We start from the raw sequence: 18,398 nt of genomic DNA on the forward strand, positions 1-18,398 counted from the left end.
TGTTTTGACGTGGGGGTGGAGTCAAAGGGGCAGGGGCGTGTACAACATGCCTCCCTGGAAGTGACGTCATCGGCCCGAGACGCAGCTCACTGATCCAGGTACTGTCATGATGAGCAGATGCATGCGAGTGGATCGCTTCCTTTTATTCACTAGCATTAAAACATGCATGGTTTCGTTTTATTAACAAATGTATATATGTGTATTAGCAGCGTTTGCTCAAGTTAAAGAAGTTGTTACCATGCACATCTGTTGTTTATTTCTCTCGATGTGCACTCTTTTACTGGCATAAAGTTGGCTTGACGTTGGACGTTCGATATTCGCAAATCTAGGGACCGTCTCTAAAGTTACATGCGAAACTACTATACACTCCTCTAACGTCAATAGCATGCAAGGAGAATGACTAACAGTCATGAAAACAACTGTTAACTGTTCATCCAGGTGTCAACTATAATGCACACCTTTTATATTTTTTGATAATTATTAAAAATAAACTGTAAATCATATGTAAAATATTGCTACTTTTCATTACCAAATGGACGTAAACACTAATTTAAAGCTCAAAAGCTCAAATGAAAAATAGCAATATTTTACATATGATTTACAGTTTATTTGAATAATTATGAAAAATATGAACGGTGTGCATTATAGTTGACATGAAGATGAACACTTTACAGTATGTTTTATGAAAGTGAGTCATTCTGTTCAAATGCTATTGAGTTTTAAATTTGTATTTAAGTGCATTCGGTAATGAAAAGTAGCAATATTTTACATATGATTTACAGTTTATTTGAATAATTATGAAAAATATGAATGGTGTGCATTATAGTTGACACCTAGTTTTAATGTAAAATTATGCAATTCACTTCATAAACTATAACGTACATCATTAAAGAGGTCTACGACTCAAGTTTTATATCGATCTCGACTTCGTTTTTCATTTACATAACTCCTGGCATAAATTAATAAATGACTGTCATTGTAAGATAAAAAAAAAATGAAGCTCGAATCTTTTTGGTTTAATTTTGCCACGAGTTTAATGCATAAACAAACCCGCGTGTGACCATAGCAACCTGAGATTATCAGAGATTGATCAAATATTTTTATCCATCCCACAGTCCGTTGATCGTGTCTTTTTATGTAATATATGTGCATATAAGGCTTTATTATTTTTATCATTATATATATATAATATATCCAAGTGGATGCTGCACCACTGCTGGTGGTTGAGGAGAGACCCCCCACATGATCGTACAGCGAATTGGGTGTACAACAATACATCATAAAACCCTATATAAATGCATCATTCATTTATTCATATAGGCTAACCGTATATAATAATTGATAATAATATATTAAATAGGACTATATTTTTATATTTATTGTTATGCTTATTTCCCCTTTTAATTCGTGTATTGCTTACCTAATTAACGTTCTTTGTTAATTAATTAGTGTTTTCATTTACAAATGAAACTAGCAAATTATTCATTTATAATTCTAGTATTTAGTTATTATAGGGTTATTGTTAAATTCATCCTCTAAAGTGCACTTTAATGAAAAGTGTAATGAAAAGTAGCAATATTTTACATATGATTTACAGTTTATTTTAATAATTATCAAAAAATATAAAAGGTGTCCATTATAGTTGACACCTGGATGAGCAGTTAACAGTTGTTTTCATGACTGTTAGTCATTCTCCTTGCATGCTATTGACGTTAGAGAAGTGTATAGTAGTTTCGCATGTAACTTTAGAGACGGTCCCTAGATTTGCGAATATCGAACGTCCAACGTCAAGCCAGACTTTATGCCAGTAAAAGAGTGCACATCGAGAGAAATAAACAACAGATGTGCATGGTTACAACTTCTTTAACTTGAGCAAACGCTGCTAATACACATATACATTTGTTAATAAAGTAAATAAAACGAAACCATGCATGTTTTAATGCTAGTGAATAAAAAGGAAGCGATCCACTTGCATGCATCTGCTCATCATGACAGTACCTGGATCAGTGAGCTGCGTCTCGGGCCGATGACGTCACTTCCAGGGAGGCATGTTGTACACGCCCCTGCCCCTTGACTCCACCCCCCACGTCAAAACAGCGCCACAAAGCGAGACGCGCAGAAAAATGAAGCGCACAGGAAAAACTGCAGCGCAAGCTCAAAACTAGACTGACGCGCAAATAAAATCAGTGTTGCAAATAAAATTGTAGATATGACCATGGAAAATATGTATTGCAAAATCATTGCTTTCGCGCGCATAGGTGGGTACCATTTATGTTTTGCAATTCTTTATTTTTGTTTGCAAAAAGCAAAATTATTTTCCTCAATACTTTAATTTTCGTTTGCAAAACTTTATTTTCTTTTGCAAAACTTTATTTTTTTGCGTATATATATATGTGATATTATATTGACTCCATAGGCAACAGTATACAAGTGTTCTAACAAGTCTCAGTTAGTCTAGCACAGTACGCAGACCAGTTTTTTTTTTTTTTTTTTTCAGAAAAAGAGACAAATAGAAGAGAATGTTAGCATTAGCTAGTCAAGTGCTGGCGAAAAAGATTTTTTTGAAGATGGCCAAAGTATCAGCTGCTTGGATTGAGGTAGGCAGGTCGTTCCACCAGCTTGGAACAGTCCAGGTAAAGGTCTGTGAGAATGATTTCATGCCTATCTGGGATGGTATCACGAGGCGTCGTTCACTTGCAGAACGGATTCTAATGGAAGCTTCTGGAGGGCACATAAGTCTGAACTATCGAGTTTAGGTACTTTGGTGCAGAGCCAGTGGTTGTCTTGTAGGCAAACATCAGTGCCTTGAATTTGATGCGAGCGGCTATCAGCAGCCAGTGCAAACTGATGAAGAGAGGTATGACGTGCGCTCTCTTCGGCTCATTGAAGATCACTCTTGCTGCAGCATTCTGGATCAGTTGCAGAGGCTTGATAGTACATGCCGGAAGGCCTGCTTAAGAGAGCATTACAATAGTCCAGTCTGAAGAGAACAAGATCTTGGTCAAGTTTTGTGGCCTGGTCTGATAGGAAGGTCTTGCTAGTATTGTATAATGCAAATCTGCAGGACCGAGCCATTATAGTAATATGGTCTGTGAAGCTTAGCTGATCATCAATCACAACTACAAGGTTCCTGGCTGTCCTAGAAGGTGTTATGGTTGACGAACCTAGAAGTTGCGATGAAGTGCTGGTTTCATAATGTAAATATAATGATATACTTATCAGTTTAACTCATGTGAACATCCTTATTAATTATTACTAATTTTTTTTTATTTAGACTTTTAAAGTAAATGTAAACTTATTCATTAAAGGTTAATTAACCTAAAACCTGAATTTGAGTTCAATTGGGCATCAAATCTCTCTTCAAAATCAGCTCAGGGTGACCTGCTTTTTCTGCGTTTGCAGTTTTTGTCTTATTTGGCTGATTAAACAGTGTCTTTGTTAAACGTCCTGCATAGCAACATTATTTAGTTACACCGACAAATCAACTTCAATGCTCTGCCATGACACTTTAAGCTTTAAGAAGAGCAGTTCTAACCCCTTTGTTGCTTCAGTCTCTCTTTGCTAAAGTTACACTGAATGCATTTACAAACAGCTGGAGGAGGAGTCTGACTATACAGATATCTTGATTGAAGAGTTTGTTATTCATTTTGACGCTGAAGGCTCATAGTATTGTTTTGCTTTTACTTTGAAAGAATATGGCATTTTAGTATTATCTAATTTTTTAACTATGTACAAGTGCATATTACTAATACATATAAAACAAAATAAGGTATAACAAACCCTATGTAATTTATTTAATGCAACATGAAGGCAGTTAATACTTTGCTTCTTCTGTTGTTATTATATTGTCTCATCCTACAGAAGAAATAAAGTCTTGTATGTAGGACAACATGAGGGTGAGTAAATAATGGCAGAATCTTAGTGTTTTGGTGAACTGTCCCTTTAAGATCATGGTTATAGATTTTATGTGGTGTTTGTGAATATATTATGATGACAGGAGTGGTTTGTGGTAGATCTCAGTGTTTTTGTGTGAGTGTTGAGTGTGCTTCAGTCACTGTGGGCCTCAGAGCGCAGTAGTACACAGCAGAGTCAGACACACGCAGATTCTTGATCACCAGTGGAACTGTTCTTGATGTGGAGTTCAGTGTTGCAGAAAATCTCTCTTTAAATTCATCCTCAGTAGTTCCTTTACCAAGTGTAAATTCACTCAGAATGAATGTTGGTGATTTATTTTCTAGTTGTTTGTACCAGTAATGATATGAATTATAACTGCTGGTAGAGTAATTGCACAGTAACATAATTTGAGCTGCTTCATTTGCAGTCATTTCTCTTGAAAGTTGTTCGACTTTGTCTTGTCCCCAGCACTCTGGAAAATAGATGTAGCCATTATTCATGTGCTTACATTGAGTATCTCATACAGATATAGTAGTAAAGTGGAAATGATTAAATAATTTTCTTACCAAAATAATGTGCTGTGAAGAAAAGTGTAATAATCACCAATTTTGCCATTCTCACTTAAAAGTAAAAAAGGAAGAATATTTTAACAATTTTCCAGAACTCTTTTAATCTTACTGTAGTCTCTGTTTCTCTTTGTAGTTTTAGATTCTTCACAAGGTTCAGCTTTATATAAGAATTTGAGGAATGATGCCTCCTTGTGGTGAGTTTGAATGTATTTTGTTGAGCTGAAAAAAATGCATTTGTACCAGTTGCATAAACAGTGCAACTAATGTCAGAATCAGTCGAATTGAATCAATTGAAAATCAGAATAAATAAGAAGTAAAATGACTTTTATTGGAAATGTAAGTTTGCATTGTATGAATAATTTGGCTTTGAGTGGAAAACTTTAAGAGACTCCGGTAGACTTCATACAAGAGACTTTGCCGAGGAGATATTAAATGATGATGTAATATTTAGTCAGATCTTTTAAAATGGTTGTGATGTACTTTAATTTCTGAAGTATTCTAGGACATCATGTTTCCTTTTCATTACCCTTTCAGTAAGCACACACAGGTGTTTCCACCTTATATTCTGAGAATTCTAGATTGTGGGTTTGATGTGGCTTGACATTAAAGGAAAATAATTATTAGAGTTTTTGTACAGCTTCACATTGACTTTGTATCACTGGGCCCCGACTCTTAGAGCACAATAATAGAGAGCTGAATCTGACAGAGTTACACTCCTAATAGTAAATTCAGTGGATGTGTGTGATGTAGCTGACTGGAAGCGAGGATCAGAGGGGCTCCCATCTCCACCACTCGACCTTGCAGCCTTGTATATTAAATAGCTAAGCTCTTCATTAGGATACTGTCTGTACCAATAAAGTCTAACATAACTGCTGCTTGTGTCATATGAGCAGCTGAGGGACACAGTCTCATCTTCCTTTATGACAACAGCATTTTTATTTGGTCTAATCTGGTCTGCAGTCATCACACCTAAATCAAACAAATAAAAGTCATTTGTCATTCAAGTTACACAAAATTATCTCAAGTTATCTCATTAATACCACTGTAATAAAATGAAAATAAAAGAGTCATATTGTACCTGAAGTCAGAATTAAAATGAGAAGCAGGTGTTTTTCCATGTTGACGGTCAGATCAGGTGTGTGTTAATGTTCTCTGTGCTCTGAGCTGTAGATGTGTGTTACTGTGAGCCTCTGCAGTTTCACACTTAAACACACTGGAACTTCCTGCTTTCTGTGTGATGAGACCATCTTCAGCTTCTCATGTTTTTTGCACGAGTTTGCATTCTACAACTTTTGCAACGGCAAGAAATCATACATATATTTATTACTTTAGCAGATGATTTTGACTAACAAAATCTACAAACCTGAATGATTAATAAGCCAATAATATTAATAATGCTTTGATGCAAAAATTTGACATGGCAGAATATTACTGATCTAGAGCAGAAATATAAGAGCAGAATTAAACAGAAAAGATGTATATTGATAATAGCTAACAAGGCCAATGTCTAAAGATTGATTAGTGACCTAAAAATAGTTATGAATCTTAAATATTTCTTAGTTATTTTGTCTTAATTTTTTATTTTTTTTTGTAAATGTTTTTAAATGTAATACATTTCCAGATTTAAATTTGAATTCCAAATTCAGGTCCCCACTGCATAGGCTCATAATTTTTTTTTTTTTTTTTTTGTTGTGATGGTTTGAGACTCATGTAATTGATCAACTTTAGAAGTGTTAAAATTGTTCACACCTTTCTGTGATTCCACTAATTGACCTCAGATGATGGATGCTGATCCAGAGGTAAGCACACTTTTTGACTCTATGAACACAAATGATCTGTTTCATGTTATTTTATGGGTGTTTAGTGTGTTTCATATCTTCAAAAGAGATATGCATTTGTAGTTGTGGTATAATTACACTGTAGAGTAACTGGATCTCCTTGTTTTGCAGTCATTTCTCCTAAAGGCTGTTTAACTCTGTCTTGCCCCCAGCACACTGGAAAATAAATGTAACAATTTATAATTTACATATGTTGAGTAAATAAAAAATCATAATAAAGTGGAAATGGTGATGTTTCTTACCAAAGTACTGTGTTGTGAAGAAATGCATAATGTCACAAATTCCATTGTTAAGATAAAGAAATTAATATTTTTAACATGCATGTTCTCATGAATGTGTCTCTGTCTTTCCTGTAGCTCTGTGTTTTCTCTGTGCTGCCCTTCCCTTGATATTTCAAGTCTTCAAGTAGATCTAAATCAGGGGTGTCAAACTCAATTCCTGGAGGGCCGGAGCCCTGCAGAGTTTTGTTCCAACCCTGCTCCAACACAAATACCATGTAGTTTAGTAGTTTAGATCAGGTGTGTTTAATTAGGGTTGAATCTATACTCTGCATGGCTCCGGCCCTCCAGGAATTGAGTTTGAGACCCCTGATCTAAATACTGAAAATAATGTGCCTTAAACCTCTTTTTACCTTAAACCGCATAAACACATTTCATTACACCAAATACACAAAAGAATCTTCTTTTTAGCAGCATCATATGACCACTTTAAAGTCAAAAACTCAATGAAAATGATGATGATTATCAGATGAAAAATAAAAAAAAGATACAAAACTGTGTACTTAGTGAGGGAAAGACCTACAATCCCAATAAAGCATTGCAAATGGCATTAATCGAATCAAAAACATTTGAGCATCTTCTATTCCTTTTAATGATGGTTGGCAAAACTACTTGAAGGTGCATTCCGCCTTCTACTGCATAACACCTGCATGACAGCTGATGTAAAATAAAGGATCAGGCTTAGGAGAGTTGATAAAATCATATAAACACAAAATTAATAGTTGAGTCCTGACGATATATTGAGGTCTTCTGAAGCAAAACGATCAATGATTTACACATTTACCTTAATTGATCATGCAATGATGTAACATATGTACAATTATATAATTAAAACACTCGATGTGAAATGTTGATGTTTTGACTTTTACATGTCTAATGCATATGAAGTGAATAATATTGTCCTTATAATTTCGGCCCTTTGTTTAAGTCTTTGGTTCACGTATATGCACATGTCACCAGCTCATTGGTCTTCGGTCCAAGTCGAAACTGTTCTCTCAGTTCAATGTGTACTGTTAAAGGAGCTTGAGCCCTGAATTAGTCCGATTTAATAAACTGGTTCAACTAATTCTCTGAAAAGAACCGGTTCAAAAGAATGATTTGTTTGCGAATTACTGAGACTAAAGCTAAGGTTCTTGCACAGGCCAATTGTTTCAATTAATATGATCTCAATATATCGTCACGGGAGCCACGGGTATTAATTTTGTTTTCTTTGATATGCTTTTTTCTTTTTTATCAAAGACGGGCAGCCGCTGACTTGCATTTAATGAACCTACATCTTGAATGGCCTGAGGGTCATTAAATTAACATCAAAATATCCTGTTAATTAGAAAAAAATAAAAAAATAAAAATAATAATAATAATAATCTTTAAAATAAAAACAATTGTAAATATCATGATGATGCCATTAGCTGAGATGACCTGCATTACACATAGGGATCTGCCGGTATCAGATTTTCATGTTGGGATTAATTTCTAATGCTTTTATCACGGTATACGGTATTACCACGGTATTGAAATTTAGTTTCAAAAAAGTGGTCATAATACAGTATAACAGATTTAATAACTTTTTTCTTATAACAAAAATAACTGAACATTTAAATGCAATAAAGCAATACAGAAAAAAATATATAAAGTTAAAAGTTTTACACAGATTAAAGTGCAAAAGAACTATAAAAAACCAATAGGGACCACTTTACAATAAGACCTCATTAGTTAACCTTAGTTAATACATGAGCACAATGAGCAATAGCTACATTTGCTACAGAAGTTATTAATCTTTGTTAAAAAATACAAGTCTTCGTTCATGTTAGCTCATTAAATAACACAGTTACAACTTTCGATTTTAACAACGTGTTATTAAATATTGGAATACCTAAGATTAATGAATGTTCAGAAGAATTCTTCATTGGCAGTTTATGTTAACTAATGTTAACTAATGAAGCCCTAATGTAAAGTGTGAACGAACAATAAAGAATCAAAACACTTTCAAACAATATCTAGGGCATGTTGTAGTCCAGATTAAAATTTAAAAAATGTTTGAAAATAAATAGCCTGTTAAGTTTAAATATTTAAGTATTTGGTGCTGTGATGAACAGCATAGCAAATACACAAATCTGAATGGCTATTTAAATCTATTTAAATACTTTTTAGAAAGTAGCGCAGCTGCTTTATTTATGGGGTTTCCAGGCTGCATTTTCTGCAGTTTAGCACCATCTGCTGTCAGAGAGTGACTGTGCTTTTATTCAGCGTGTCTCTCACTTGTTCCCCAATGTGCTTCTCATGCATGCTTGTTTACATCAGAGCGCACATGTGTCTTAAAATGCATTCCAGATTCTGAATAATTTGTAATATATAATTATTCACAGTATTTAGAAGTGCCCACGATAACAATATCATGCATATTCATTACCGTGATATATCGCTTTAACGAATACCAGCACGTCTAATAACACATATGTAATTTGTAAGTTCATGTGTGTCATGAAGTGCTTACACAAACTTGTGTATCTTCTGTTGTGCATTTCACTTTTTTTTTCTTTTCATTTTTCTTGCCACCTCTTATTAAACATTACATATCTGGAAAAAATTTTTTATCATCAGTCATATACAGGTGTTTCCACATAATTTATTAGTGTCTATGTATAACATTGTGGTTTTGATGTGGTTCATTTTCAAAGAGAAAAATGAAATTGAGTTTTTGTACGGCTTCACATAGACTTTGTATCACTGGGCTCCAGCTCTTAGAGCACAGTAATAGAGAGCCGAATCCGACAGAGTTACACTAGTAATGGTGAGTTCAGTGGATGTTTCTGATGTAGTCATCTGAAACCGAGGATCAGCAGGGGTTCCAGTAGCACCCCATGACGCAGAATCTTTCCACATTAAATACTGAGGTTCTTTATTAAGATACTGTCTGTACCAGTAAAGTCTAACATAGCTGCTGCTTGTATCATATGAGCAACTCAATCTCACAGACTCTCCTTCTGTACTGATGACATTTGCACCCTTATTTGGCCCAATCTGGTCAGCTGCCATTGCACCTGCAAACATAACATTTGTGTACAATTTAAAACTAATTTTGGTTAAGTCGTATTATATCTATTTCCCTCAGCACAAAAGTATTTTACCTGAAGTCATGATTAAAATCAGTACCAAGTGTCTGTCCATGTTTACTAAGTTAGATCTGTTCTGTTGTTGCTCTTCTGTTCTCTGGGTTGTGATGATTGTGATGCTCTGAGTTTCTCCAGGAAATCAGGATCTGAGTCCTACAGTCACTCAGGAACTTCTTGCTCTCTGAAGATTATGCTGTTTGGCAATTTACAATTTAGAAAAAAAACAAAACAACAACAACAAAAAACAAAACCAAAAATTAATCTCACCAAAAACAACTGCAAATATTGTGACACAGATCTTATCCTTCAATCAGTATCACAGTATCATTTTTGTTGTATAGTACATTAATGAAAGAGGGAGAGAAACACATATGTGAATGAGAGATCTGTTTTTTAAACAAGTAAATAGAAAAGGAGGAGCTAATGATCCTGTAATGAGGCTTAATAATATGAATATGTGGTGAATATTGCCATCTTATGGTTACCAAAAAGCATTACAAAATGACAATGATTTTTTTTTCTTAGTAGTAGTTTCCTCATCCCCAAAAATTATCCATTCTGTTTCTTTCCTCCATGCAGATTTTTTTCATAAATGTTGGTAGCAATTACATTGTGAAATGTACCTTTCACAGTACATATAATCAATTTAATCATGGGTTTGTAGAAAATTATTAAAGTCTTAAGGAATAAATTCACTGTCTCAATTTGCAATTTGCGAATGTGATTCTCTTGTTTGGTATGTTCTTCGGCCAGTCTGTTTAGTCTAATTTGTAGCAGGTATAGTTATGCTTTTTCACATGTCAAGTTTTTGTACAGTGTTTTTGTGTTTTCTGTCACAGTGGGCTGCAGAGCACAATAGTACACAGCAGAGTCAGACACACGCACATCCTTGATCATCAGTGGAACTGTTCTTGATGTTGAATCCAGTGTTGCAGAAAATTTTTTCTTAAAATCAGGCTCAGTATTTCCATCACCAAAAGTAAATTTATTCAGAATGAATGTTGGTGATTTGTTTGGTAGCTGTTGGTACCAGAAGAGATATGGGTTTGTATCTGTGGTGGTATAATTACACCATACAATTACTTGATCTCCTTCACTTGTAGTCATTTCTCTATAAAACTGTTCAACCCTGTCCTGACCCGAAGACACTGGAAAAATAGACAGAAAAAATTAATCATTAACTTGAATTATTAGGAACATAAGTGTAAACATTTAGTAACCTGAATGTTAGTAATTATTTTTTTGTTAAAGTATGCAGAAAAAGAAAAAAAAACGTGCTTACCCTCATAATGTGCTATGAAACACAGAGAAATCAAAGCCCAACTAAACATAGTTGTTCTACGAGGTAAAAGAACAGAAAATTCACTCAACTCTGCTCTAACTCCACTCATCTCACAGAGCTCTTCTTTAAAGGTTTGTATCATGTCACATGGTATACCTAAAAATGAAGAGATCAATGCTGACCCCTTGTGGACAACATAGGCTCATTCGAAATACATGCCTCTAAATACATTTCTGCTAAACTAAAAAAAAAAAAAAAAAAAAAAACGTAGCTACTGGAGAGCTGCAGTTTCCAGTTGAAATGAACACTAGAAGCAGTAAAACTCCAACAACTTTTATTCCTTTTGATACAGAGTATGATTTACAGGTCCACAGTTTTGATTAATAAAGCCTAATTTTTGAACAATTATTAAGGAATATTATGTTATATATTCAAAACAATTTTAACATGCTGCAAGATGTCAAAAAATATACTTTAGATGGGTTCTGATTAAGTTGCTTTATATTTGCATTGTAATGTTACTGATCTTTCTTCAAATCCAGTAATGTTTTTATTTGGCTGATCAACACTGTCTTCTTCATGACACTCTGTAAAAACATGAAAACATGTTATGATAAAACTGAAAAAAAAAAACATTGTAGAAAATTATTTGAAATAATTAGGAAATTACAGTTTCTGACACTTACCATGATAAACTGATGCAAAAATTAATAATTTAAACAACCTCTTGAGTTATCTTTTTTTTTTATGTGTTGATTGTAACAGTAGAAAACAATAATCATTCAGTTTCATTAACATATCACTGCAAAGGAGGAGAGTTGAAACAGATAAAAAAGAAATGGTGTTTCTACACTGCCCTCTTCAGGATAATATCGTAAAAATATTTTTAATTCCTTTCATCCCTTATCACAGTTACAAAACAACATAGCAAATGTTTCTAATGTCATCATTTACTTTATCAATAATTTTACACTTTTGTCACTTAAACATGTATGATTGTCCGGTGTAACACATTTACATTCTTTTCATATGTACGAGTGACAGGAATATAGTTAAATCATCCTTGATCATAGTGTGTTATGCTATATGCTATAGAAAATTTAGTTCCACACAAGTCAGATTTACATTTATTCAAAGATGTGACAGATGCATTTTTGCTTAATGTACTTGATGTACAGATAGAACTTCCAGTAGTTTTGTAATGTTAAGTGTGTTTCTGTCACTTGGTTTCGCTGTGGTATATAACAGCTCTAATCACATGATCAGACACCTGGAGTTACACTATACATATTTACAAACATCTGGAGGAGATGACTGACTATACCACGGTATCTAAATACACTGCTTGCCTGAAAGAATTTGATTTATTTTGACATTTAAGTGTCATAGTGTTGTATAATATTTAACATTAAATTTATTATATTTCAGTTTTCTCTCATTCCTCGATTATATATGCATAAAAATTGCAGATTAATAATACAGATAAAATAAAAAATATTGAATACAGTTACTTGAGCATATCAATTTTGTCACATATAGCCAGGGTGCGATTTGTGAAAAAAAAAACAGAGGGGGGAAGCCTACGTTAGGCCTATTAATTGTAATGATTTAATGTCAACGGTTATTCAAACAACAAATTACATAGAGAAAGCGAGCAAAGAACACAACGGAGCTTTTTGAAACTCCGAATCAGTTAAACGTTTGCTCACTGCGTCGCAAAATGATTCACTGTTTCCAAATCGGATCGCGGATCGCGAATCATTTTATTCAGATCGGGATGTCAGAGCGGGTTTTGATGCCCCATAAAAGTTATTCAGCAGAGGCAGGGGCACATAGACCAGAGGGGGGGGGGGATCCCCCATCCCCCCGTCACAATACAAATATAGCCCTAAACAAATGCTTCATGAAGGTAGTGAAATACAATTACTTTGCTTGGTAGATTGTGTATTTCAGTTATTTCTGAAATTTGGATTTGTTTTAAGGGGATAGTTCACCCAAAAATGAAAATTTCTGTCATCATTTACTCTCCTCATGTTGCCAACCATTTTGTCAATGTCGCTTTAAGTTAATAAGGGAGAATATTTTAACAGAAGTGTTTCTTCTTCTTACTGTATAGTCAATTTACTGTATAGTTTCAGATTCTTCATGAGGTTCAGCCTCATATAAGAATTTGAGGAATGATGCCTTCTTGTGGTGAGTTTAAATAGATTTTGTTGAGCTGAAATTTAAATGACTACTTAATTTAATAAACTATTTAAATTAAATAATATATTCTGACAAAATTCACAAACAGTGTAATTGATGTCAGAATAAATGAATACAATTATAAAATTACATTTACTGGACATGCTTGCACTGCATGAGGAATTTGACTTGGAGTGGAAAACTTTCATAAAGAGAGTTGTGATGCACAACTGTAATTCAGGAAATACTGAGTTTCCTTTTCATCACCCTTTTAAGTAAGCACACACAGGTGTTTCCACAAGTGTAATTAAATTGTGTGAATCTTAGATTGTGGGTTTGATGTGACTTGATATCAAAAGGAAAAATGAATTAGAGTTTTTGAACGGCTTCACATAGACTTTGTATCACTGGGCTCCAGCTCTTAGAGCACAGTAATAGAGAGCTGAATCTGATAGAGTTACACCAGTAATAGTGAGTTCAGTGGATGTCTACTAAAAACTAGAATCAAAGCAACTACCAGTGTGTTTCCTACTAACAGCTGATGAACACAAACTCATAAACATTAAATACTGAGGTTCTCCATTAGGATACTGTCTGTACCAATAAAGTCTAACATATCTGCTGCTTGTATCATATGAGCAGCTGAGGGTTACAATCTCATCTTCCTTCTTTATGACACTAGTTTCTTTTGGACTAATCTGGTCTGCAGTCATCACACCTAAAACAAACAAACATTAATAATAGTCAAGTAACACAAAACTATCCTGTAATTATTAAAAGAGACAAATTGTACCTGAAATTATAATTAAAATCATGAGCAGATGTTTTTCCATGTTGACAGTCAGATCAGGTGTGTGTTAATGTTCTCTGTGCTCTGAGCTGTAGATCTGTGTTACTGTAAGTCTCTACAGTTTCACACTCAAACACACTGAAACTTCCTGCTTTCTGTGTGATGATGCTGTCTACTGCTTCTCAAGTTTTGGCTCTGCGACTGCTTAAAGGAAAGCTTTGCAACCACAAGAAATTATACATTTATTTATTTAGCAGATGATTTTGAAGTAAAATACAAATACACTGGAAAATAGATTTAACTATTTAGAATTTGTATATTAAGTAACTTAAAACAGATAATTAAGTATGATTGATGATCATTCTTAAAAAAGTCCTGTGCTGTGAAGAAAAGAGTAATAATCATTAGTTTTTCATTGTGCTCTCTCTCTCTCTCTCTCTCTCTCTCTCTCTCTCTCTCTCTCTTTGGTGTTTAAAAATATGTGGTTGCTTACCATAGGAGATAATTGAAACCAAACTCAGGTGTTTTTCATGTTGAAAAATTACATGTTGGGTTGTTAGGATTTTCAGTGCAGGTCAAAGTTTTAATTGACTCTGCTAGTTGGTCTTTGGCACTCAAAAACTTCCTGCTCTTATGAAATTATGTCGTGCATTTGCATCTTTAATTTGCATCTTTATCTACTTTGATGATTTGCTTCATCAGATTTCTGCAGCCCCCAAAAAGTTAACAATGCTTTGAGTAAATGAACTCATAGTTTAAAAGACCCTTCCAATTCTAGAATGTACTGAAATGGACAATGCTACCCTTCATTATTCATTTGTTTCTATTAGAAACATACTATCATTAGGCTATTACTTTTGATCATATTCTCTAAAATTATTATGATTGTGTCCACCTAAAAATTAAAATTTTGTCATTGTCAATCATTTTTTAGTTCAGTTTCTACAAAATATTTACTGTATGTTAATTAGAATTAAAAATCACTTTTATAAGATAAATTGACTGAACTGAGTTAATGAATCATTTATACACCATCAACTAAAAATTTGATTAAATCCACAGCATTTTCGGTAATAAGACATCTATCATGCTGCTCATGTTTACTAAGTCAGATCCGTTCTGTTAATGCTCTTTTGTTCTCTGGGTTGTGACGCTCTGACTTTCTGCAGGAACTGAGTCATACAATCAATCTGGATCTTCCTGCTCTCTGTTGGTGACGATGCTCATTTGGGTAAATTAATTAAAGATGTAGAGAAGCAGATCTGTAAATGGCATATGTTATTTATTAAATAAAAATTAGGAGCTAATGATTCTGTACAATGAAGTTTAATTCCGTAGTAGTTTCCTATCCCCCTAAAAAATCTGACTTTTTATTTCCTCCTCGCTTTTTTAATATATGTATTTATTTATTTATTGTTTGTTTGTTTGTTTGTATTTATAACATTTTGTCTTTAACCATGTGTCTTTGTGAACTAAAGTCTGATTTTGTGATCTAGTCTGTTTAGCCTGATTTGTAGAAGGTACAGTTATGCTTTTTCACGTGTCAGTTTTTTGTACAGTGTACTTGTTTCCTGTCAGCGTGTGGACGTCAGTAATACAGAGCAGATTTTTTCAGAGTTGCTGAGGAGATCACCAGATCAACACATTTGATCTCTTTTGTAGCTTGTTTTTCTTTTCTGAGCTTAGTAGGGAATACATCGGATGTCTTAGTCTCTTTCACACTCTCTATTATGAGCACAAGAAATTGAGAAGCTGATCCGGGATACTGATGGTATTATTGAAGTGATTCTGCAGAGGAATAACTGCAGGATAAAGTAACAGTTGAACCCACTGCTGCAGATTCCTCAGTGCTGTCTGGTGTGATTTCATCTCCAAAACTCACACCTGGACATTAGCAAAAGAACAACTTTTAATTTTCAAATAGTGTTTGAAATTGATTCAAGTGATCATTGATTTGAAATTGTATACATACAATTAATCTATATATAAATGTTAACATTTTCAGTGAAAAAACAGCTCATGTAGCATTTAAGATGATAAAATTATTTCTGACAAAATATTATACAGTATGTATAGGGCTACATCTATCTATAAAGCCTGCTTAATAATTATGCACATTTAAATATTTCACTTCCAGCCTTTGTTAACAATTAAAGACCACTTATAATTCAACATATTATATATAGTGGAAGTCGTGGCCTAGTGGTTTTATATATATATATATATATATATATATATATATATATATATATATATATATATATATATATATATATATATATATATATATAAATTAGTAGTTAAGAGTGTGCATGTGCATCAGTATCATGTGGATTTGCACCTCATCATATAACTGAGCACTTCCTCTGTTTTTGTGTGACTGTTGAGTGTGTTTCGGTCACTGTGGGCCTCAGAGTACAGTAGTACATCAGAGTCAGATACATGTAGGTTTTTGATCATCAGTTGAAATGTTCTTGATGTGGAGTTCAGTGTTGCAGAAAATCTCTTGAAATCAGGCTCAGTGGTATATTGCTTCAGAATGAATGTTGGTGATTTGTTTGGTAGCTGTTTGTACCAGAAAATGTAAATATTTATACCAGTGGTAAAATAATTACATCTTACAATAACTTGATCTCTTTCACTCGCAGTGATTTCTCCTGAAGACTGTTCAACCCTGTCCTGTCCCTAAGACACTGGGGAAAAATAGACAGAAACATAAATAATTTACTTGAATTATTAGGAAAGTAAGTGTTAACACTTAGTAACCTATATTTAGGTAACCCTTTTTCTGCTCAAGTATGCAGAAACAAAAATGTGCTTACCCTCATAATGTTCCATGAAGCACATAGAAATCAAAGCCCATCTAAACATAGTTGATCTACGAGGTAAAAGAACAGAAAAATCACTCAACTCTGCTTTTTCAACATCTTTTTTAAGTGTTTGTATCATGTCACGTGATATTCTATAAATGAAGAGAGCAATGCTGGCCCCTTGTGGATGAAGTGGAAGTTTGAAATTGATAAGCATGATGTTATTTTGCAAACCCTGAACAATTCATTATTGTATGTGTGCTTACAGTCTCAGCTTAAATGATCTTATGACACAGTCTCTATCAGGTTCAGCAAAATACTTTCATATATAAACTCCTCTTTCTTCACCACCGGGGAAAACGCAAATGAATATAAATATGATTTTATCACCTCTTTGAACATGGTTGCTTTATAAAACATGAATATTTGGAGAAGCATCTTTTAACCAAATCCTTTTGTGTCACCTTTTTTATATATATCTTTTTATGTTGTGAATGACAATCTGTAATACTGTTTTTGCTGAATAGAGAAGTGTTCCCTTGTGTTAACTATAGTATATAGGGGGCTGGATATGTGTCATACACAATCAAATAAATCAGTCATTTTTACATACATCTTTCTTTTCCTGTCACTGTGGGCGTCAGAGCGCAGTAGTACAGAGCAGAGTCTGATATAGATGCAGAGGAGATCTCCAGATCCACATGGTTTTCTTTGCCTTTACTAACTTTGGTCATGAATCTGGAATCTACATAAGACTCCTTAGCTTCTTTTGCATTGTCTGAGATGAGCACAATGAACTCAGGAGCTGATCCGGGATACTGACGATACCAGTGAAGATAATATGCAGATGAATAACTGCAGGATAATTTAACACTTGAACCCTCTTCAGCAAACTCCTCTGTTTTGTTTGGTTTGATTTCATTTCCATACGCTGCATCTGCAAAAGTAGATAAAATCTTTTACAGAACAGGTGTTTAAATCAAATTTATATTCAATTTGGATGTATCATTATAGAATTCAGTATACTACATGAAGAAAAACACTTTATACTTAATATTAAGAAGAAATTAGCTATTCTCTGAGCTCAGAGTATTGGGTTGTAAAACACAAAACACTTCAACACTTACATGCAAAGGCAGAAAGCAGAATGACAGAATGGAGAATCATTGTGTGTGTTCTTATGCTCTCTCTAACAGACATGGAGTTAAAGAAGATCACATCAGGGATCAGTGCTTTAAACCCCACCTCTTCCAGAGAGCTCTTTGAGAGAGCAGATCAGATCAGATCTGTTTCATACCGAGTCATTTGATTACTATTCATATCCTATCGCAACCTCTTGTTGTTACTTACTAACTCTGTCAGTCCTTAGAACACAACAAACAGAATATGAACTACATTATTCCTCATACTTTGGTTGTTATAATATTTTAGATCTTATAAAGTTGATCATATTTACTTTGCACAGTAAACTAAATAAATTGATTTTTTTTATTCTTACTATATGCATGTTATAGTTGTGGGACAGAAGTAAATAGCATGTGGATTTGCACCTTAACATAAAATTGAACACTTCCTCTGTTTTTGTGTGAGTGTTGAGTGTGTTTCAGTCACTGTGGGCCTCAGAGCACAGTAGTACACAG

The 18,398-nt window shown here is 33.9% G+C and overlaps 3 gene segments (V, D, J or C); all 3 read right to left on the reverse strand.

Annotated features, from left to right (window-relative positions):
• Window positions 1–4,859: 4,859 nt before the first annotated feature.
• On the reverse strand, window positions 4,860–5,656 carry LOC109107062. The segment is given in 2 exon segments: window positions 4,860–5,432; window positions 5,542–5,656. Coding segments are annotated over 2 exon segments (354 nt in total).
• A 3,583-nt stretch (window positions 5,657–9,239) lies between these two features.
• LOC109107071 lies at window positions 9,240–10,231 on the reverse strand. The segment is given in 3 exon segments: window positions 9,240–9,620; window positions 9,708–9,885; window positions 9,960–10,231. Coding segments are annotated over 2 exon segments (357 nt in total).
• A 5,491-nt stretch (window positions 10,232–15,722) lies between these two features.
• On the reverse strand, window positions 15,723–18,017 carry LOC122147038. The segment is given in 3 exon segments: window positions 15,723–15,832; window positions 17,372–17,695; window positions 17,886–18,017. Coding segments are annotated over 3 exon segments (507 nt in total).
• Between the last annotated feature and the right edge of the window lie 381 nt (window positions 18,018–18,398).

The sequence above is a fragment of the Cyprinus carpio genome, chromosome A2, assembly GCF_018340385.1.
Source record: "Cyprinus carpio isolate SPL01 chromosome A2, ASM1834038v1, whole genome shotgun sequence".
Lineage (NCBI taxonomy): Eukaryota > Metazoa > Chordata > Actinopteri > Cypriniformes > Cyprinidae > Cyprinus > Cyprinus carpio.